General features: G+C 37.0%; 1 protein-coding gene across 6 annotated transcripts in view; it reads right to left on the reverse strand.

Moving 5' to 3' along the window:
- Rab28 (RAB28, member RAS oncogene family) overlaps positions 1 to 23,232 on the reverse strand; it is a 90,063-nt gene that overhangs the window by 4,725 nt on the left and 62,106 nt on the right. For all 6 annotated transcript variants that reach the window (XM_057772188.1, XM_057772187.1, XM_057772190.1 and 3 more), the window contains exons 5-6: positions 6,446 to 6,549; positions 3,424 to 3,501 (exon numbers count right to left, since the gene is read on the reverse strand). In XM_057772188.1, the coding sequence (XP_057628171.1) occupies positions 3,424 to 3,501; positions 6,446 to 6,549 (182 nt within the window). The remainder of the gene's footprint in view (positions 1 to 3,423; positions 3,502 to 6,445; positions 6,550 to 23,232) is intronic.

Raw genomic sequence — 23,232 nt, forward strand, 5'->3', positions numbered from 1 at the left:
TATATCCTTATCCTGCAAAAAACATACTACACAAAGTCAATTCAAACTGGACCAAAGAACTTACTATGGAATTTTGAAGCTCTTAAGGGAAACATATAAGGAAGACTCTTCAAGATACAGAGAGGGGCAAAAACTTTCTGCAAAGAACTAAGGAAATAACATCAAGACTATGAAACAGTTTCTGCAAGGTAAATGAACTGAGTGAAGTGACAGCCTGCAAAATGAGAGAAAATCTTTGCCAGCTATACCTCTAATAAGGGATTCTTATCTACAATATATTAAAATCAAACAAACAAACAGAAACACTGATCAAACAAAAAATCAGATCTGTAAATGGGCAAGTAAAAATAACATGAAAAAATTATCACCATCCTAGTCATCAGAGTAACGCAAATCAGAGCTATGGTAAGATGCTATCTTACCACAGTCAAGATGACTACCATTTAAGAAAACAAAAGACAATAAATGTGGTAAGCATGTGGAAAGGGGGAATGAACCATACACTGCTGGTTGGAATATAAGTTATTCCAAATAATCTAAAAAATCAGTATGGAAAGTCTTTAAAGAACTAAAAATAGACCTATCATATAATCAGCTATACTACTTTCCCTAAAGCAACATACTATAAAGATCCCTACACATTCCTGTTTACTGCAGCACTATTCATGAAATTGGAATGTTGCACTATTCATGAAATATACAATTAGGCAATCAGAGATACATACAGAAGTACAAATGACTGATACATACATGAAAAAGCTTTCAATGTCCTTAACCATCAGGAAAAAGCAAACCAGACCTCCAAAATATATAGGGAACTCAAGAAAGTAGACCATAAAGGGCTAATCAACCCAATTAAAAAATGGGGCACTGAGCTGAACAGAGAATTCTCAACAGAAGAAGTTCGAATGGCCAAAAGACATTTAAGGTCATGCTCAACTTCCCTAGCGATCAGGGAAATGCAAATCAAGACAACTTTAAGATACCATCTTACACCTGTCAGAATGGCTAAAATAAAAAACACCAATGATAGCCTTTGCTGGAGAGGTTGTGGAGAAAGGGGTACACTCATCCATTGCTGGTGGGAATGCAAACTTGTGCAACCACTTTGGAAAACAGTGTGGCGGTTTCTCAGGAATTTCGGGATCCACCTACCCCTGGACCCAGCAATACCACTCTTGGGAATATACCCAAGAAATGCCCTATCATACAACAAAAGTACATGCTCAACTATGTTCATAGCAGCATTGTTTGTAATAGCCAGAACCTGGAAACAACCTAGATGTCCTTCAATGGAAGAATGGATGAAGAAAGTATGGAACATATACATATTAGAGTACTACTCAGCAGTAAAAAACAATGACTTCCTGAATTTTGCAGGCAAATGGACGGAAATAGAAAACACTATCCTGAGTGAGGTAAGCCAGACCCAAAAAGAGGAACATGGGATGTACTCACTCATATTTGGTTTCTAGCCATGAATAGGGGACGTTGAGCCTATTATGCGTGGTCCTAGAGAAGCTAATTAAGAAGGTGAACCCAAAGAAAAACATTTAGGCGATGAAAGGAGACAGAGACAAAGACCCACATTGGAGCACCGGACTGAAATCTCAAGGTCCAAATCAAGAGCAGGAGACAGAGCACGAGCAAGGAACTCAGGACCGCGAGGGGTGCACCCACACACTGAGACAATGGGGATGTTCTATCAGGAACTCACCAAGGCCAGCTGGCCTGGGTCTGAAAAAGCATAGGATAAAACCGGACTTGCTGAACATAATGGACAATGAGGACTACTGAGAACTCAAGAACAATGGCAATGGGTTTTTGATCCTACTGCCCGTACTGGCTTGGTGGGAGCCTAGGCAGTTTGGATGCTCACCTTACTAGACCTGGATGAAGGTGGGTGGTCCTTGAACTTCCCACAGGGCAGGGAACCTGGATTACTCTTAGGGATGATGAGGGAGGGGGACCTGATGGGGGAGGGGGAGAGAAATGGGAGGTGGTGGCGGGGAGAAGGCAGAAATCTTTAATAAATAAATAAACAATAAAAAATAAAATTAAAAAAAAAAAGCAAACCAAAACTACACTGAAATTCCATCTCATCCAGTCAGAATGGCTACTGATTAAAAAACTAATTCTGGCAAGGATGGGAGTGGATACCTTTATAAACTGCTGGTAGGAATGTAAACTAGGAAAAGCCACTACAAAAATCAAAGAACTGAAACTAAACTTACTGTACAATCCAGCTATATCACTCTTTGGAATACATGCAAAGGAATCTAAGTCAACATATTATACAGAAACTTATACACCCATTTTTATAGAAGAAGTATTCATAACATATATTACTTTGGATCAGTCTAGGTATCAAGCAACAGGTGAACAGATAAAGAGATGGGATGTATGTACACTCTGTAGTTAAGTTCAGCCGAAAAGAAGAATGAAAGTATGCCATTTCCAGGCAAGCTGATAGAACTGGAGATGAGCAAATTAAGAGGAATAAGAAATAAGAATCACAAAGAAATCCTATTTCTCTCATACACCTTTCTGTAGAAAATATCTGGCATGAAATATATAATATATACATGTTATATATTTATACATATATAACAAATACGTATGATATGTAAGTAAGGGGGGGCTATTGGGAGAGAAAAGGGAGCTAGTTCTAACTGCTTTACACATTCACATAAGGTGTAACCATGAGAGTACATCACAGAATTAATTTATGAAATAATCAAGTAAATATTGAAAGATGTTAAAAGATAACAATTGTTTTTAGCTGCATGGAATGGTAGATGGAGGAATTTAGGAAAAAAGTTTGTTGCTTTTAACCAGATTACTCTTACTCAAAGTCTTTGTTTTATGAAATGTATGATTTACAGAGAAGCTACAATGGCATTTTTAAGTGCTTGGATGCTGATATTAACTTATGAAATTGTCTAGTAACTTTAGTAACTAATAATTTTATTAAAATAACAAAATAATATGAAGAAATAATATTATTACATATATTTTAAAGATAAAAAGATAACCCCAAAGAAAAAGTACAAGCAGGGTCTAAACTCCCTGCACATGGGAGGGGAAGGCAGGAGGAAGCCAACAGAGGCTACATACAGAGTGAGGTCTTCTCTCAAGCAAGAAGAGATACAAGACAGGATTCTCTGAACCTTAATCCATTAAGAAAGAACTAATAAAATTTTTATTCCCTTTTCTCCACCAAATGGGACAAAAATTACATGAATATCATCATTTTATAAAAATTATTTTTTCATGTTTTACAATAAGCAGTCATTATACATATAATCTGTTTCCAGGGTTTTAGTGATTTATACATAAAATAAATGGGAAAGAATTGATGCATAAAAATTAATGTCACAAGAAATTTGTTACTTTTTAAAATATAAATTTTAAGATAATCACCTGTGACTGTTCTATTTCTGCTTTGTTTAATTTGATTCCCAGGATTTCTGCAGCAACTTTCTGAAAACACAGGAAGACCTACATAACAAAATAGGTTTAAATGATTTAAAGCAGGCATGCTTCAGTTACCTTCAAATACACTGAACTTTCTACAAAAGAATAAACAACAAGTACTCCAAAAATGGCCCATTTGTCATATATGGTAACACATAAAATGAAATAATTTTTAAAGGACTAAACCACAATTTGAAGACCCAAGTAATTCACTGAATTATTCTAAACCTGCATCTACTAAAAACATTCTTAAAGAATTTTTAATGATTTATTCTTATTTTATGTGTTTGAGTATTCTGTCTGCATGTGTGTGTATATATATATACATATACATATATATATATATATATATATATATGCATAGTATATGTGTACCTGGTACCTCTAGAAGTCAGAAGCAGTTGTCAGATTACCTAGAAATGAAGTTTATAGGTAGTTAAAAGGCACCATGTGGATGCTGGGAACAAAACCTAGGTCCTCTGCAAGAGCAGTAAGTGTTCTTAACAGCTGAGCCATCTCTCCAACCCCATGTTTAAGGATTTAACATATTAATTACAATGACAAATGTAAAAAACATGCCAACACATCTAAAAGCATTATAAAATTCCACCATTCCTGAGGAAAATGAAAGTAAATTCATGTATACTTTATTGTACTGGTGTTTGACTGTCAGTTCTGTGTTGTTCTCTTGAGCTGGCTCTAGTCTGTTTTAACACGTCTTTCTCTCCAAACCATTAACACTTTTGGTTCTCTTATCAATGTCAAAACTCTCCATTATTCCTTAAGTAAAACAACTTGGTACTATTTACTGTATTTTATCAGTTTGGGGTAAAGGAGTGATAAAGTCCATTACAGCTATACATTATGAACATTTCTATAAACAGTCTTTCAGAAGTGGTTGGCTTTTTCCAGGTCTTCTAGAATCTCGGGAGACTGAGGCATGACCATTTCTGCTATGTAACTTACCTTTGCTCCATAACTGTCCTACCAGGTTCCTACCCCAATTCATCTCAGGATCACTTACTGAATATAAGTCCCAACTTTACTGACTTAATTATTTCTAGGGAACTGGAGAGATGGATCAGAAGTTAAGAGAAAATATTGCTCCACCTGAGAACCTAGGGTTATTTCCCAACACCTACATGGCAGCTTATATAACTACAGGCTAATTCCAGTTCTAGTGGATCCTATATCCTCTTCTAGTTTCCATAGAGTCCTGCACACATGTGGGACACATGAAAAGACTCAAACAGGCAAACATATACGTATTAATTAAAAATAAATACTTAAACAATTTTTTTAATCAACAGCCATACACAAGGCCCTGGATTTGAGTCCCAGCACCAAAAGAAAGAAAAAGAAAAAACTAATTCAAACAAAACCTGGACATCAGTCAAGTGTGTTGACTCAGGTCTTTATCCCAGCACTTGGAAGGCAAAGGCAAGTGATCTCTGAGTTTAAGGCCTGTCTGATCTACAAAGCAAATTTGAGGACAGGTAAAGCTACATAAAGAAACCCTGTCTCAGGAAAAAAAACAAAACAAAACAAAACAAAAAAACCAAAAAACTGGACAGTGATAAATATTTGCAAGACATGTAACAATCTGTTCTTATCTATAATATGAAATATGGGAATAGTATTTTTAAGCCAATGAAAAATATATGCTGTTAAGTAGAAAGTAGATAGCTAATAAAATTTTATAAATTTCAACCTAAACACTCATTGAAGAAATTCAAAATTAGCGAGGTTTATATTGTTGTTATTGTTGTATTCTTATTTGTACTGATCTACAACTTTGGCAAAGGTTTAAGAACAATTAAATCCTTAGTATTACAAGGGTTTACATAGCAATCTTATAATATTAGGAAACTCTGTAGAATAGAATTGCTCTGTAGAATAGGTTAATTTAGTCTTTCTGGTAAGCATCTAATAACATGCTTCAATCCTCTGTCAAAGAGTCTAAAGAAAATAAAGCACCAGGTAGTGGTGGTGCATGCCTTTAATTCCAGCACTCAAGAGGCAGAGGCAGGTGGATCTCTGTGAGTTTGAGGTCAGCCTGGTCTACAGAGCGAATTCCAGGACAGCCACCAAAGCTACACAGAGAAACCCTGTCTCAAAAAAACTTTAAAAAAAAAAAAAGAGAGAGAGAGAGAGAGAGAGAGGGAGGGAGGGAGGGAGGGAGGGAGGGAGGGAGGGAGGGAGGGAGGGAGGGAGGAAGGAAGGAAGGAAGGAAGGAAGGAAGGAAGGAAGGAAGGAAGGAAGGAAGGAAGGAAGGAAGGGGAAAAAAGCATCAAAATGTATTATCAAAATTTCATAATAAAACTCATGTTTGAAACTTAGAAAAGAAAACCCTACATGTCCAACAATAGGGCATGATTAGATATATTTTGAACATTTAATAATGACTAAATTTACTTTATAATACTAAATGACATGGGAAGTTTTTTACAGATAAAAATAATAAATAAAAGAAACACACTATAAAACTATTTCTAGACAAAGATCTGAATGTTTAGTGAAGAACATTTGATATGGTTAAAATAGTGGGCCTGGACTATCACTACTTGGGCTCACAAATCATATCTCTACCACATAATATCTATGTAGACTGAGACCTGTGACATGAGCTTTAAATGATACACCTACACAATAGAGATAATCAGGATAATGCAACACCCATCATACAGGAAGCAGCAGTAATGACAGTGAGGCCTTCAGAGGAAAAACAGTAAAGAATCCTCTTGGACTCTGAATGGATATCTCTGGAGGCCGGGTTATGTGACTTGGGTACTTTATAATTCTTACTAAATCAACTATAAAATTAATCTATCCAAAATAAGCATTCTCATCTAATTTGTTTATGTCTTCCTTCTGAACACATCCAGTATTTATTAGGAATCAGAAGTGTACTCCCAGGAACAACTGAAGACAAAGCATCACTTACAACACACTCTACTCTTTTACTTACAGAGTCTCCTGTCTTGGCTGAAACGAAGTGGCTACTAAAACCATTTTCCTGGCAAAATCGTAAGTGTTTATCAGGTTTTACTGTTCGCATATGCTCCAAGTCAACTAGAAAAAAAAGTTAAAGATGAACAAAAATCAATATTAGAAATAATAAAATTATTTTTAACATGCTTAAATTGACTTACTTTCCAATATTTTTCCCACTGTGTAATCCTAGGCAATGTTTTAACTTCTTTGTGCCTCAGTTTCCACACTGATGAACTGTGAATAATAAATACACCAATTTCATATGGTATTCTTTCAGAATCAGTCAATGAGGAGTGAACAAAGATTGGCAACATGCTTAAAATTATGTGGTGTTAATATTACTATAGCATTACCTATATAAATTCACACACCATGATAAAGTTCAAAACACATCTGCTCAATGTAGTGCATTAAAGCACAGTTATGAGATGAAGTTAGGATATACAAATGTAAGGGCTAACAAGGACATGTGCTCAACTATGTCCACAGCAGCTTTGTTTGTCATAGCCAGAACCTGGAAAAAAACCTAAATACCGCTTGACCAAAGAATGGATAAGAAAAGTGTGGTACATTTACACAATGGAGTACTACACAGCAGAAAAAAATAATGGCATCTTGAATTTTGCATGAAAATGGGTGGAGCTAAAAAACATTATTTTGAGTGAGGTAACCCAGACACAGAAAGACAATTATCACATGTACTCACTTTTGGGTGGTTTTTAAACATAAAGCAAAGAAAACCAGCCTACAAACCACAATTCCAGAGAAATTAGATAACAATGAGGACACTAAGAGAGACTTACATAGATTTAATCTACATAGGAAGTAGAAAGTAGAAAAAGACAAGATCTCCTGAGCAAATTGGAAGAATGGGGACCTTGGGGGATGGTTGAAGGGGGAAGGGAGAGGCACGGAGGGGAGCAGAGAAAAATGTAGAGATCAATAAAAATCAATAAAAGAGAGAGAGAAAAGACAAATGTAAGGGCTAGAAATAGTTTAATTACTTACAGGATAATTTAATAATTAGAACAACTCAGAAATATTTTATATTCCATAGTTATATTAATATATTCACAACCACAGTTTACTTTCAAGATGTACCTGATTATAAATCACTAAGTATCCACTTTGAGAATAATGAGCAAGATATACTTCCTGGGCTTTAAAGCAATGTGTAATGATAATAACTAAAGAATAAGAACACATGAATTTGAAGAAAGGGCGTGCTGGGAGGAGGTGGAGTAGGAAAATGATGTAAATACAGTACTCATGTATAGAGTAATGAATCTTGTCTTTCTTTCTCCCTTTTATTCAGTCCAAGACTCTAGCCCATGGGATGGTGTCATCGCAGTGGGCACTTCAATCAGCCTAATCTAAATAATCCTTCATAGGCGTGTCTAGGAGCTTGTCTCCTATGTGTTTCTAGATTCCCCTCAAGATGACAATCAAGATTAACCATCACATGAGGTATTAAAACTAATTATGCAGTGTGGTAGGTTTTTTTTTTTTTTTTTTTTTTTTTTAGACTAAAGGGGAGATAGTTTGAACAGGACAACTTTTGGTATTTACAAGATTCTCTTTCAATGTTGAAAGCAAGGGAAATGGCACTCTGCAGAAAAATAAAGAAAAATTGCTGTAAGTTCTCAACATAGTTAAAAATGAATTGTCTAATTTTGACTAGGATAAAAATACAATTCAGAAAAGATAGCACTAGTTCAAGAACTGCCAACAGCAGTTTTCCCATTATGATCTGTTGTAAGACTTATTAATTGCGATGCTATTCTATGCCCACTCGGGGCCTGGCTGGCAGTGGGATCAGGTCTACTACAAAGTGGCAGTTTTGAAATACCAGTTTCTGGGCTGAGCTGCCAGTGCGATCTCTGGCTCCTGTGGGAGACAGAGCTTTTGAATGGGTTTTTTTTTTTTTTTTTTTTTTTTTTTTTGAGAACCCAACAACAAAAATACTTTTATTTTACATTCTTCATCTTTAAAATAACACCTCCAGGTTACTCTTATATTTTCCTTTGACTTTTTACTGAAACATTTTTTTAAAAAGAAATTATAAGTTACAAACTCACATATTTTATCTATAATTTTAGGCAGTACAATTCTATGCCAGTGCTACTGCTTGATGGCAATGTGGACTGCTGTGTGCCTGGAACTGTACATGGCTCAGGGGTACCAAAAGGCTCTGCCATGCTGAACTGTGCTGAACTCAGGCAGGAACTATCGTAATTATCATAATAACACCACAGTTAAGGTTGAGAATGGGCAGGAAACAGGCAGTACCATATTACCCCTACATGGTACAAACTAAAGTTTTTAAGAAGCGCTAAGCATTTTAAGAAGTGCTCCTGGATAGTAAAGAATTACAGATTCACAATAGGCCAGGCTGCCGCAGTGCTCTGCATGGCAGATTGGGCTGTAACTCAGATAAAAGGCTCAGTCTCAGAGTTAAAGTGCTGAATGTGGCTCCTACCTGGTGGCCCCAGAGCTAGCAGAAATGGTACATCCACCATTATGAAATCGGAGAGAGGTGGAGCCAACATCCAGAGCAGTTGCAACAAAGCTGCTTAAAATTTTAAAAGTTCTTCAAGACAGTAGAGAATTAAAGACAATGCAATAGGACAGATTCAGACATGAAAGACCTCTAAATGGGTCATAGTGTTAGACATATGTAGGCTTGGGAGAGAGAAGAAAGGAGTATTAAAAAGTCATAGAATAAAGTTAATGCTTTAAAGGGGGGGGGTTAAAGTTTTAAAGAGACAAAATAAATAGAGTAAAAATAAGTCACATAAAAATGGAAAATTCACAGAGAGTCTGGATTACGTATATTATTGTGTTTTCTTTGAATTTTTTTGACTATAAAGGAGCTAAGTACAGAGAGACATTTCATTGTATGGGCTAAGATAATCCAGCATGTATATTATAAAGGTATCTTGACTTCAGAATTTGAATCTAAGGATATGATGCTTTGGAAAAGAGGTTCTTTTGTTTTCACAGAGGATGAGACCCTGTGGACTGCTTCTATACCAATATGGTATGGTAGACCATGCCCTCCTGAAAGGTTTCTGTAAACACCCTCAAAAAATTACTTCACTCAACTGCTGACTGAGAGGAACCTAGCATATAGGATACACCATGAAAGACCTGATTAATGGCACCCCCATACAGCATGAAGCAGTTTGGAGAGAAAAAAAACTGCGCCCATATTCCCAATAGTTGCAGAAAACAATACGGAAGATATTTTGAAAATCTAAGAACTCACTACCATATGATTCATCAATCTCACTTCACGAATGCCCACAATTAAAACTTGGGTCTCAAAAATTTTTTTGCATACCCATACTCATAACAACATCAGACACAAGATCCAAGAGGTAGAAAAAAAACCAAATTTCCATCAGTGGATGGATAAAGAAAATGTGGTAGAGTCAAAACGGTTATTATTCAGCCTTTAAAATGAAGGAGCTCCTGTATCAGTTTTTTTAATTGCTTTTATTGAGTTATACATTTCTACCCACTCCTCTCTCTACCTCTCCCCTCCCCTTTTACCCACTCTCCTGATGCCACGCTCCCAATTTATTCAGGAGATCTTGTCATTTTCTACTTCCCATGTAGATTAGATCCCTGTATGTCACTCTTATGGTCCTCTTTGTTGTCTAGGTTCTCTGGGATTCAAAATTGCAGGCTGGTTTTCCTTGCCGTATGTCTAAAAGCCGCTTATGAGTGAGTACATATGATATTTGTCATTCTGGGTCTGGGTTACCTCACTCAATATGATGTTTTCTAGATCCATTCATTTGCCCGCAAAATTCAAGATGTCATTATTTTTTTTGGCTGTATGGTACCCTATTGTGTGAATTTACCATATTTTCCTTATCCATTCTTTGGTCAAGGGGCATTTAGGTTGTTTCCAGGTTCTGGCTATCACAAACAATGCTGCTATGAACAAAACTGAGCACATGTCCTTGTGGTATGATTGAGCATATACACAAAAGTGGTATTGCTTGGTCTTGAGGAATGTTGTTTCCTAATTTTCTGAGAAATCACCATGCTGATATCCAAAGGGGGTGTACCAGCTTGCACTCCCACCAGCAATAGAGGAGTATTCCCTTTACCCCACAACATCTCCAGCATAAGTTGTCATAACTATTTTTAATTTTGGCCATTATTACAGGTGTAAGATGAAATCTCAGAGTTGTCTTGATTTGCCTTTCTCTGATGGCTAAGGATGTTGAACATTTCCTTAAGTGTCTTTCAGTTATTTTAGATTCCTCTGTTGAGAGTTCTCTGTTTAGGTCTGTACTCCATTTTTTTTTTATCGAGTGTTTGTTCTTCTCATGACCAATTTCTTGAGTTCTTTGTATATTTTGTCTGATGTGGGGTTAGAAAACATCTTTTCCCATTCTGTAGGCTGTTGTTTTGTCTTGTTGATCGTGTCCTTTGCTTTATAGAAACTTTTCAGTTTCAAGAGGTTCCATTTATTAATTGATTCTCTCAGTGTCTGTGCTACTGGGGTTATTTAGGAAGGGGTCTCCTATGCCAATGCATTCAAGCATACTTCCCATTTTCTCTTCTATGAGGATGTGTGATTGGTTTTATGTTGGTCTTTGATCCATTTGGACTTGAGTTTTGTGCATGGTAATAGATATGGGTCTATTTTCATTTCTTCTCTACATGTTGATATCCATTTATGCCAGCACCATTTGTTAAATATGTTTTCTTTTTTTCATTTGATATTTTTTGAATCTTTATCAAAAATCAGGGGTTTGAAGGTGTGTGGATCCAGGTCTTTGATTTGGTTCCATTGGTCCTCTTGTCTGTTTTTATGCCAATACCAGGCTATTTTTAGTACTGTAGCTCTGTAGTAGAGTTTGAAGTCAGGGATTGTGATGCCTTCATAAGTTCCTTTATTGTACAGGATTGTTTTGGTTATCCTGGGTCTTTCGCTTTTTCATATGAAGTTGAGTCCCATTCTTTTGTGGTCTGTGAACTTTGCTGGAATTTTGATGGACATTGCATTGCATCTGCAGATTGATTTTGGTAAGACTGCCATTTTTACCATGCTAATTCTACCTACCCAAGAGTACGGGAGATCTTTCCATTTTCTTGTGTCTTCTGCAATTTGTTTCTTCAAAGATTTAAAGTTCTTGTCATATAGGTCTTCTACTTGCTTGGTTAGAGTTACTCCAAAATGTTTTATGTTATTTGTGGCTATTGTGAAGGGTGATGTTTCTTTGATTTCTTTCTCAGCCCAATTATCATCGTATAAAGAAGAACTACTTATTTTCTTTTGAGTTAATCTTGTATCCTGCTACATTACTGAAGGTGTTTATGAGTTGTAGAAGTTACTTGGTAGAATTTTGAGGGTCACTTTTGTAAACTATCAATTCATCAGCAAATAGTGAGAGTTTGAGTTCTTCTTTTCTGATTTGTATACCCTAGATCTCCTTTTGTTTTCTTATTGCTCTAGCTAAAACCTCAAGTACTACAATTAATAGATATGAAAAAAGTGGACAACGTGTCTTGTTCCTGATTTCAGTGGGATCGCTTTGAGTTTCTCTCCATTTAGTTTGATGTTGGCTGTTGGCTTGCTGTATATTGCCTTTATTATGTTTAAGTATGTCCCTTGTTTCCCTGCTCTCTCCAAGACCTTTATTGTGAAGAGATGTTGTATTTTGTTGAAGGTTTTTTAAATGAGATGATCATGTGGGGTTTTTTTGTCAGTTTGTTTATATGGTGGATTACATTGACAGATTTTCATATGTTGAACCATCCCTGCATCTCTTGGATAAAGATGATTTGATAAAAATAAGATGATTTGATCACGGTGGAAATTTTTCTATTGTGTTCTTAGATACAGTTTGTCAGTATTTTATTGAGTATTTTAGCATCAATGTTCATGAGTGAGATTGATCTGTAATTCTCTTTTTTAGTAATGTCCTGTTTCAGTTTACAACATGTAATTTTCAGGCTATTTGAAACATGCCAGTCATCAACAGAATAATACTGTATAATTCCAGTTAGAGCAAAAATTTTTTATATCTGAATAGACGATCTCTACTGTTGAACTTTACTGACCAAGAAAGATGATGAGATCACATACAAGAAGCCATCTTACTTAAGCAATAACTGTTCCCAGGCTGGAGAGATGGCTTATCAGTTAATTGAACTTGCTGCTCTTCTAGAAGATCTAGTTCAGTTCCTAGCATCCACACTGCAGATCAAAATTGCCTATAACACCAGCTACAAGGGATTGCCACAGGTACCAATACATACATGGCATACATAAAGAAACACACGCACATAAATAAAAACAGAAGTAAATCTTTTTTAAAAGAATAAATAATTTTTATATTAATTTCCTAATTTATTTATATTAAAGCAAATGTAAAGGAAATCTGGACTGAATGGGAAGTGAAATGTGACAGTAAAAAAACATACTTTTGCCAGGCACGGTGGCATAAGCCTTTATTCCCAGGAATTAGGAGCCAGAGGCAGGAGGTTCTTTGAGTTTGAGGTCAGCCTGGTCTACAGAGTGAGTTCCAGGACAGTCAGGGCTTCATAGTAAAATCCTATCTTAAAACATCAAACTTTATCTCTGAAAATACACAAACAAGTAACATTATACAAACTGACCAGAATGTGCTCACATATTTAGGAACACAACTCCAATCCCTGTGGGTAAAATATATCAGAAAACCTTCAAATGTTCCTGTTTAATTCCAAAGACTTCCACTGGCCACCTCACTGTTGTTTTTAAATTCATAAAGAATTCAGAAGAAAATTGTACATGATAAAAATGTCACAATCTCACAGATCTCATAAACATTAAATTGTTCTGCTACCATGTTGTATACATAAATGATTGTTACCAGCACCTTTAAATTTTTTTTTTTTTTTTTTTTTTTTTGGTTTTTCAAGACAAGGTTTCTCTGTAGCTTTGGAGCCTGTCCTGGAAGACCAATGGAATGGAATCAAAGACCTGGATATTAATCCACACACCTTAAAACACCTGATTTTTGACAAAGAAGCAAAAAATATCAAATGGAAAAAGAAAAACATATTTAACAAATGGTACTGGCATAACTGGATATCAACATGTAGAGAAATGAAAATAGACCCATATCTATTACCATGCACAAAACTCAGGTCCAAATGGATCAAAGACCTCAACATAAAACCAATCACACTGACCCTCATACAAGAGAAAGTGGATGTATGCTTGAATATACTGGCACAGGAGACCACTTTCTAAATATAACCCCAGCAGCACAGACACTGAGAGAAGCATTAAATGGAACCTCTTGAAACTGAAAAGCTTCTGTAAATCAAAGGACACGGTCAACAAGACAAAATGACAGCCTACCGAATGGGAAAATATCTTCACTAACCCTACATCAGACAGAGGTCTGATCTCCAAAATATACAAAGAACTCAAGATTGGTCATCAAAAGAACAAATAACCCAATTAAAAAAAAGGGGGGGGGAGTACAGACCTAAACAGAGAACTCTCAACAGAGGAATCTAAAATAGCTGAAAGACACTTAAGGAAATGTTCAACATCCTTAGTCATCAGAGAAATGCAAATCAAAACAACTCGGGAGATTCCATCTTACACCTGCAAAAATGGCTAAAATTAAAAACACTGATAACAACTTATGCTGGAGATGTTGTGGGGTAAAGGGATTACTCCTACATTGCTGGTGGAAATGAAAGCTAGTACAGGCCCTTTGGATGTCAGTATGGTGATTTCTCAGAAAATTAGGAAAAGACCCAGTAATACCACTTTTAACTATATACACAAAGGATGCTCAATTGTGCCACAAAGACATGTGTTCAACTATGTTCATAGCAGCATTGTTTGTCATAGCCAGAACCTGGAATCAACCTAAATGCCCCTTGACCAAAGAATGAATAAGGGAAATGTGGTACATTTACACATTAGAGTACTACACAGCAGAAAAAATAATGACATCTTGAATTTTGCAGACAAATGGATGGAGCTAAACGTATTTTTGAGTGAGGTAGCCCAGACCCCAGACCCAGAAAGACAAATTTAATATGTACTCAATCAGAACTGGCTTTTAGACATAAAGCAAAGGAAAGTAGCCTACAATTCACAATCCCAGAGAACCTAGACAACAATGAGGACCTTAAGAGAGACTTACATAGATTTAATCTATATGGGAAGTAGAAAAAGACAAGATCTCCTGAGTAAACTGGGAGCATAGAGACCTTGGGAGAAGGCTGAAGGGGAGTGGAGAGGGAGAGAGGGAAGCAGAGAAAAATGTAGAGCTCAATAAAAATAAAAAAAAAATTAAATAGATAAATTCACCAACCCTGCAACAGACAAAGGTCTGATCTCCAAAATATATAAAGAACTCAAGAAACTAGACTTTAAAATGCTAATTAACCCAATAAAAAAATGGGGCACTGAACTGAACAGAGAATTCTCAACAGAAGAAATTCAAATGGCCAAAAGACACTTAAGGTCATGCTCAACCTCCTTAGCGATAAGGGAAATGCAAATTAAAACAACTTTGAGATACCATCTTACACCTGTCAGAATGGCTAAAATCAAAAACACCAAATGATAGCCTTTGCTGGAGAGGTTGTGGAGAAAGGGGCACACTCATTCATTGCTGGTGGGAATGCAAACTTGTGCAACCACTTTGGAAATCAGTGTGGCGATTTCTCAGGAAATTTGGGATCAACCTACCCCAAGATCCAGTAATACCACTATTGGGAATATACCCAAGAGATGCCCCATCAAATGACAAAAGTATCTGTTCAACTATGTTCATAGCAGCATTGTTTGTAATAGCCAAAACCTGGAAACAACCTAGATGCCCTTCAATGGAGGAATGGATGAAGAAAGTGTGGAATATATACATATTAGAGTACTACTCAGCGGTAAAAAACAATGACTTCTCGAATTTTGTGTGCGAATGGATGGAAATAGAAAACACTATCCTGAGTGAGGTATCCCAGACCCAAAAAGAGGAACATGGGATGTACTCACTCATAATCGGTTTCTAGCCATAAATAAAGGACATTGAGCATATAATTTGTGATCCTAGAGAAGCTAAATAAGAAAGTGAACCCAAAGAAAATCGTATAGTCATCCGCCTGGAGAGGGGAAGTAGACAAGATTACAGGGCAAAAACTGGGAACTTGCGGGTGAGGTGGCTTGGGGCAAAGGGGAAATGGGATGAGAAACATGAGAAGGGGAGGATGGGAGGAGCTCGGGGGATTGGGATGGTTGGGATATAGGAAGGATGGATACGGGAGCAGTGAAGTATATATCCTAACTAAGGGAGCCATCTTAGGGTTGGCAAGAGACTTGACTCTAGAGGGATTCGCAGGTGTCCAGGGAGCTGTCCCCAGCTGGTACCTTGGGCAACTGAGGAGAGGGAACCTGAAATGACCCTATCCTATACTGATGAATATCTTACATATCACCTTAGAACCTTCATCTGGCGATGGATCGAGGTAGAGACAGAGACTTAATTTGGAGCAACGGTCTGAGCTCTTAAGGCCCAAATGAGGAGCAGAAGGAGGGAGAACATGAGCAAGGAAATCAGGACCACGAGGGATGCACCCACCCACTGTGACAGTGGAACTGATTTATTGGGAGCCCACCAAGGCCAGCTGGTCTGGGACTGAATAAGCATGGGTTGAAACTGGACTCTCTGAGCATGGCGGACAATGAAGGCTGATGAGAAGCCAAGGACAATGGCACTAGGTTTCGATTCTAATACATGAACTGGCTTTGTGGGAGCTTAGCCTGTTTAGACGCTCACCTTCCTGGATGTAGATAGAAGACCTTCGTCTTCCCGCAGGGCAGAGAATTTGGACTGCTCTTCAGTATCGAGAGGGAGGGGGAATGGTGTGGGGGGGAGGAGAAAAGGAGTGGGGAAAGGGGGAGGGGAGTGGGGGGAGGGGGCAATATTTGGGAGGAGGGGAGGGAAATGGGAAACGGGGAGCAGGTGGAAATTTTAATTAAAAAAGAATAAAAAAAATAAATAAAATAAAATTAGTCAAGCACATTAGGAAGGTGGAAGAAAACTATATTTCATTCACCTTATTCATGATTTCCACAGTAACTACCTTATACTGACCATTATAGCCAAAGACCCGAGTATTCAATATAACAGATTTTTAAAACCTAGATATATAAAATATAATCAGAACTGCTTATAAGATTAAATGATGTACAATTTTAAAGTTTGAAACAATGGGGATGTTCTTTCAGGAACTCACCAAGGCCAGCTGGACTGGGTCTGAAAAAGCATGGGATAAAACCGGACTCACTGAACATAGCGGACAATGAGGACTGCTGAGAAGTCAAGAACAATGGCACTGGGTTTTGATCCTACTGCGTGTACTGGCTTTGTGGGAGCCTAGGCTGTTTGGATGCTCACCTTCCTAGACCTGGAAGGAGGTGGGAGGTCCTTGGACTCCCCACAGGGCAGGGAACCCTGACTGCTCTTAGGGCTGATGAGAGAGGGGGAGTTGATTGGAGGGATATGGGAGGCGGTAGCGTGGAAGAGACAGAAATCTTTAATAAATAAATAAATTAATAAAAAAAGCTGTTTAAAAAAAAAGAAAACAGTTTGCAATAAACTTTTATTTTCTTTATCCTGGTCTTAAACTTGGCAGCATTTTTATTTGTCATGTACTTCTTTTCTAATGTCCTATCATAACATAATAGTAATTAATATGACTTTTTCACTCAAATCAGTTATTTCATGCTTTGAAACAAGGGAAAGTGCTCTATGATGCTAAATAATTACACTATTAATGTCCAGTCCCTGACAAAGACAGTATTCAAAATATCAACTGGTTTTGCTCCTCATTCTACGTATAACTGCAGCAACAGAATATTCTCTGTGAAATGAGTCTAAAAGTTGCCACAACTAAACTTAAAGAAGTAAAAGCAAAATATAAATACAGCACTTGTACAGATTTTAACAGTAATTTTTAGGTTATCAAGGAAACATCTAGAGTGTTGATCTGGTTATACTCAATTCAAACAAACTACTTGTCACATTAACTACCTCCAGGAAGTTACTCCAAACACAAAATAAACTGTTTATGCCCCTACTCAGATAGATAACATGACAGATTGTTATTAGTTGAAGACAGATGAGATACATTAATTTGATTGTGAGCATGTGTTTAATTTTACCCTGCCATGCATACTCTCTAATGCTGTCTTTCTATGATGCCATAGTAAATCATGCCATATTAGAATTGTTAACGCAAGAAAATAAAAAAAAAAAAAAACTTGACTTTAAATTTGCAGCTTCTTTACTAACCTTCTCACCAAAGTAACAGTCTTGAATATTACTGAGTTCCACACAGGAATAAAACAGAACACTGAAGCATCCAAGAAGCTACTTTAGTTTCTAGTATCAGTTTAAAGATGGGAAGGCAATTTAACATTTTTTTTCCTTTTCACTAGCTTTTTTACTGAAATGTCTCTTCTTGCCTGTTTCCACTGACCTGTTTACCTACTAGTTTAAGTACATCCTATAATGACAATACTTCCCATATTTGTTGTAAGCATTCTCTTCAGATTAGGATCTCCATTTCAGATTGCTCATGACTGAAAAACAAAAACTAAGATTTCATAAAGTTCAATATTCTTTCAATAATAAGGTCATTAGTATTTCCACCATGCTTATTGAGTTCTTGTTATATAAAGCTGAAAACAAAATAAACAAGTAAGTAAAAGAATTTTCAAATACAATAACCACTCAAATTATTGATTGGGTAAAAGAAGTTTTTAGGTTATTAAAATAAGGGAAAAAGATTCCCTGGGAACCTGTAGGCCACTCCAACCAGGGAAGCAGACAGACTAACTGCAGATCTTCACCTATCCTTCCATTCCTCCAAATCCAATCCCAAAGTCTTACCCCTACCCCGCTCTGTAGCAGACAACCGGCTGCAGCCTACCTATTCCCCACCCTGCCTCCATTTCCAGAGGATCACAGATCTTCTTCCAAACTTTTGTGTCCCATGCTCATTGTTTTATTCCAGCCCTCAAATTCAACAGGAATTCCCTGGGAACCTGAAGTCCAGCTCAGCCTGGGAAAGAGGTAGGCCAACTGCACATCTTCACCTCTTCCTCGATTCTTCTACATCCAACCCCCAGTCTCATTCCCACTTCTGTAGCAGATCACCTGCCACAGCCTCCCTTCAACCCCCTGCCTCACCCCATTATGGCAGTAGAATACCTGCTGAGGTCTCCCCTTCCTCTCTGAGCCCTATCATCAAAAATTACATAGGGCTTTTACAACCTCCATTACACTCACTCATTGCATTATTGCTGCCTTTGAATTCAGCAGGTAGTCCCCAAAAACATGCCACCAGGCCTGCCAGAGAAGCAAGTAGGCAGGTGAAGCAGGTAATCAAGCTTCAGATCTTCACTCTCCCTCCTCTCCATAGCCAATCCCTGAGTTACAACCCCAAGTCATTTGGCCTCTCCTTACTCTCTGCCACCATTCCCAGGGGACTCCTGTTTTTCTCCCTCCTGTGGGCCTCCTTGGTATCCACCAGCCCATCCCCATTACTAAGTATCAGTTCCCAACACCTAGACACATTTTACCAAAAAATCCCCAGTGGCCACACATAGCAGGGTCCCAGAATTTCTACCAGGTAACACATACCTACCACACTCTACTAAGAACTACAGAGGCAACAACAACAAAAAAAAAAAAAACAAGAAACAAAATACCCATCCAACAAATTCCTAAAATATTCTCAAACCTAGATAGATGCTAGCTTAAAAGTACAATCAATATAATCCAATATATATATATATATTATATATATAATATATATATATGTCTCCAAAGAGACCAAGCAACCCTACCACTGTAGTTTCTTTGAGTACTGCAACATAGCTGAAACTCAAAAGACTGACTTTATGACTATGACAGAGGTCCTTAAAAAGGTAATGGATAAATCCCTTAAAGAAATCTATGAAAATATAAACAAATAATGAAAGGAAATGAATAGAAAGTTCAAGAGATTAAAGTGGAAAGAGAAAACCCAAACTGGAAAACTGGAAGTGAAAAATTTAGGAGCTCCAATATAAACCTCAGAAGCAAGCCTCACTAACAGAATATAAGAAATGGAAGAAAGAATCTCTTGCATTTATAACATACCAGAAGAAATGTATATCTCGGTCAAAGAAAATGTGAAATCTAAAAGAATCCTGCCTAAAACATTCAGGAAATCTGAAACGCTATGAAAAGACTAATAAGAATAAGAGGAAATAAGAATAGGAAAACAGGAAAGTGAAGAAACCCAGATCAAAAACACAGAAAATATTTTCAAAACAGCCGTAGAATATTTTCCTAAATTAAAGAGGGATATATGTATTTAGGTACAAGAAGCATATAGAACAAAAACAGACTGGACCAGGAAAGAACTTTCTCTCAGCACATAACAATCAAGAAACTAAAAAGACAGAAGAAATAAAGAATATTAAAAGCTGCAAGGGAAAAAGACCAACTAACATATAAAGACAAACCTATTTAGAATTAAACTTGACTTCCCAATGGAGACTCTAAAAGCCAGAAAAGCCTAAAAATATGTTATACATAAGAGAACACAGATGTCAGCCCAGACATCTATACCCAGCAAAACTTTCAATCACCCATAGAAGGAGAAAATAAAGCATTCCATGATAAAACAAATTCAAGCGGTATCTATCTACAAATTCAACCCTACAAAAGGCGCCAAAAGGAAAATCCCAACCTAAAGAAGTTAACCATTCCCAAGAAAACACAGGCAATAAATAATCCCAGACCAACAAATCAAAAGAGAGAAAATACATGCACACACACGAACAACAACAATAAGAACAACAAAATAATAGAAATCAACAAACACTGCTCATTGATACCTCTCAACATCAATGGTCTCAATTCCCCAATAAAAAGACAGCCTAACAGAGCAGATACAAAACTAAGATCTATCCTTCTGCTACATTCAAGAAACACACCTCAATATCAAGGACAGACATCAGCCAAGGGTAAAAGGATGGAAAAAGATATTCAAAGCAAATGAACCTAAGAAGCAAGCTGGTGTACCTATTTTAATATCTGACAAAATGGACTTCAAACCAAAGCTAATCATAAAAGATAGAAACGGCATTATACACTCATCAAAAATCTATGAAAGGACATGGCAATTCTGAACATCTATGCCCCAAACACAAGGGCTACAAGTTTGTTAAAGAAATATTACTACAGCTTAAATCAGATATTGACCCTCACACACTAATAGTAGGAGACTTCAATACCTCATTCTCACCAATAGACAGTTCACCCAGACAAAAACTGCACAGAGAAATGCTGAGGCTAACTGACATTTATAAACCAAACAAACCTAACATGTACAGAACATTTCACCCAAACACAAAATATACCCTTCCCTGCACTTCATGGAACATTCCCCCAAACTGACCAAACCCTTGGATACAAAGCAAATCTCAACAATAAAACTGAAATATCTCCTTTCATTCTATCAGACCACCAGGGATTAAATAAAGCTAGATATCGGCAACAGAAACAATGGAAAGCGTACAAATTCATGGGGTATTGAAGAACTTCTCACTGTTACATAAAAAAACAGGCCAATACAGAAATTCTAGAACTAAGTGAAAATGAATACACAGCATACCCAAACTTATAGGATACAATGAAGACAGTTCTAATAGTCAAGTTCATAGCACTAGATGCCTACATAAAAAAATTGGAGAAATTTCATACTAGTAACTTAACAGCATACCTGAAAGCTCTGGGACAAAAAAAAAATAATTGATACCCAAAAGCAGTAAGTGGCAAGAATAATCAAAATTATGGTTAAAATCAATAAAAGAGAAATTTAAAAAAAAAGAACCAATGAAACAAGGAATTGGTACTTTGAGAAAATCATTGATAAATCCTTATATAAATTAGTTAAAAGTTAGAGAGGGACTATCCAATTTAACAAAATTAAGAGTGAGAGGTGGGACATAGTAACAGACACTTGGAAAATCCAGTGAATCATAAGGACATGTTTTGAATACCTATAGTCTACCAAATTAGAAAATCTCAAAGAAAGGGATAATTGTTTTGCTGTATACCACTTACCAAAATTAAATTAAGACCAGTAAGCAATTTAAACAAATCTTAGTACCCAGTGAAACAGAAGCAAAATTAAAACGGTCCCTACCAAAACAAGCTCAAGGTCACATGGGTTAAGCCAAGAATTCTACCCTACTTTCAAAGACTAAACATCATTTTAAAAAGTAAGACAAGCCAGGCGGTGGTGGCGCGCGCCTTTAATCCCAGCACTTGGGAGGCAGAGGGAGGCGGATCTCTGTGAGTTCGAGTCCAGCCTGGTCTACAAGAGCTAGTTCCAGGACAGGCTCCAAAACCACAGAGAAACCCTGTCTCAAAAAAGCAAAATAAAACAAAATAAAATAAAATAAAAAGTAAAAACCATTCTGTCTAAAAGTGTATTGATCTTTTCATTTTATAGAAATGCTATAGATGTCTCAAAATTCATGAAGTGTTCTTCACAATATGAATAAATCTGAAACATGTGGTAAGGCCCAACAGAATGCAATTTATAAGAAATTTTGAAATGGCAAAACTAAATAATTTGGGTAAATAGTAGATGGGTGATAAAAGAAAAAATAAAAAGAAATTGGGTGGTATGGGTGCACACCTTTAATACCAGCACTTGGGAGGCAGAGGCAGGCAGATCTCTGTGAGTTTGAGGCCAGCCTGGTCTACAAGAGCTAGTTCCAGTACAGGCTCCAGAGATACAGAGAAAAACCTGTCTCGAAAAACCAAACCAAACGAAAAAGAAAGAAAAAGAAAAGGAGGAGGAGGAAGAGGAGGAGGAGAAAAAGAAGAGCAAGAACAAGAACAAGAGGAAGAACAAGATGAAGAACTAGAACACGAAGGAAGAAGAAGGAAGAAGGAAAGAGAAGGAGAACAAGAACAACAAGAAGAACAGAATGAGAAGAAGAAGGAGAAGGAAGGATAAGGAAGAAGAGGAGGAGGAGAACAAGAAGAACAAGAATGAGAACAAAAAAGAAGAAGGAGAAGAAGGAGGAAAAGGAGGAGAAGAAGGTGGAGGAGGAGAGGAAGAAGGAAGAAGGAAGAAGGAAGAGGAAGAGGAAGGAGAAGGAAAAGGAGAAGGAGAAGGAAAAGAAGAAAAGCAAGAACAAGAACACGAAGGAAGAAGGAAAGAGGAGAACAAGAACAACAAGAAGAACAAGAATGAGAAGAAGAACAAAAAAGAAGGAGAAGAAAGAAGAAGGAGGAGGAGAAGGAGAGGAAGAGGAAGAGGAAGAGAGGAGGACAGGGCAATGGATAGGACTTAAGGGTAGTGATGAGTAAGTAAGAAAGGTACATGATCAATACTGGCAATGAGCTATGTTCTAATCTTGTAATAATTCTTTAAGCTTTAGGCATAGAGGCTACACAGATGGCTCAACTGTTACAAGTACTTATTGCTCTTGCAGAAGACCCAACTTTGGTTTCTAGCACACATAAAGGGTTGCTCACTCATAACTTTAACTTCTTCAGTGATAGTAAATGCCTCTGTCCTCCATGGACACCTGAACTAAAGTGCACACATCCATATACAGACACACACATATAAACATATTAAAAATAAAGAGCTGGGGAGATGGCTCAGTAGTTAAGTGCACTTGCTACTCCTACAGAGAATCCAGGTTCAGTT

Source organism: Chionomys nivalis, chromosome 6 (assembly GCF_950005125.1).
Source record: "Chionomys nivalis chromosome 6, mChiNiv1.1, whole genome shotgun sequence".
Lineage (NCBI taxonomy): Eukaryota > Metazoa > Chordata > Mammalia > Rodentia > Cricetidae > Chionomys > Chionomys nivalis.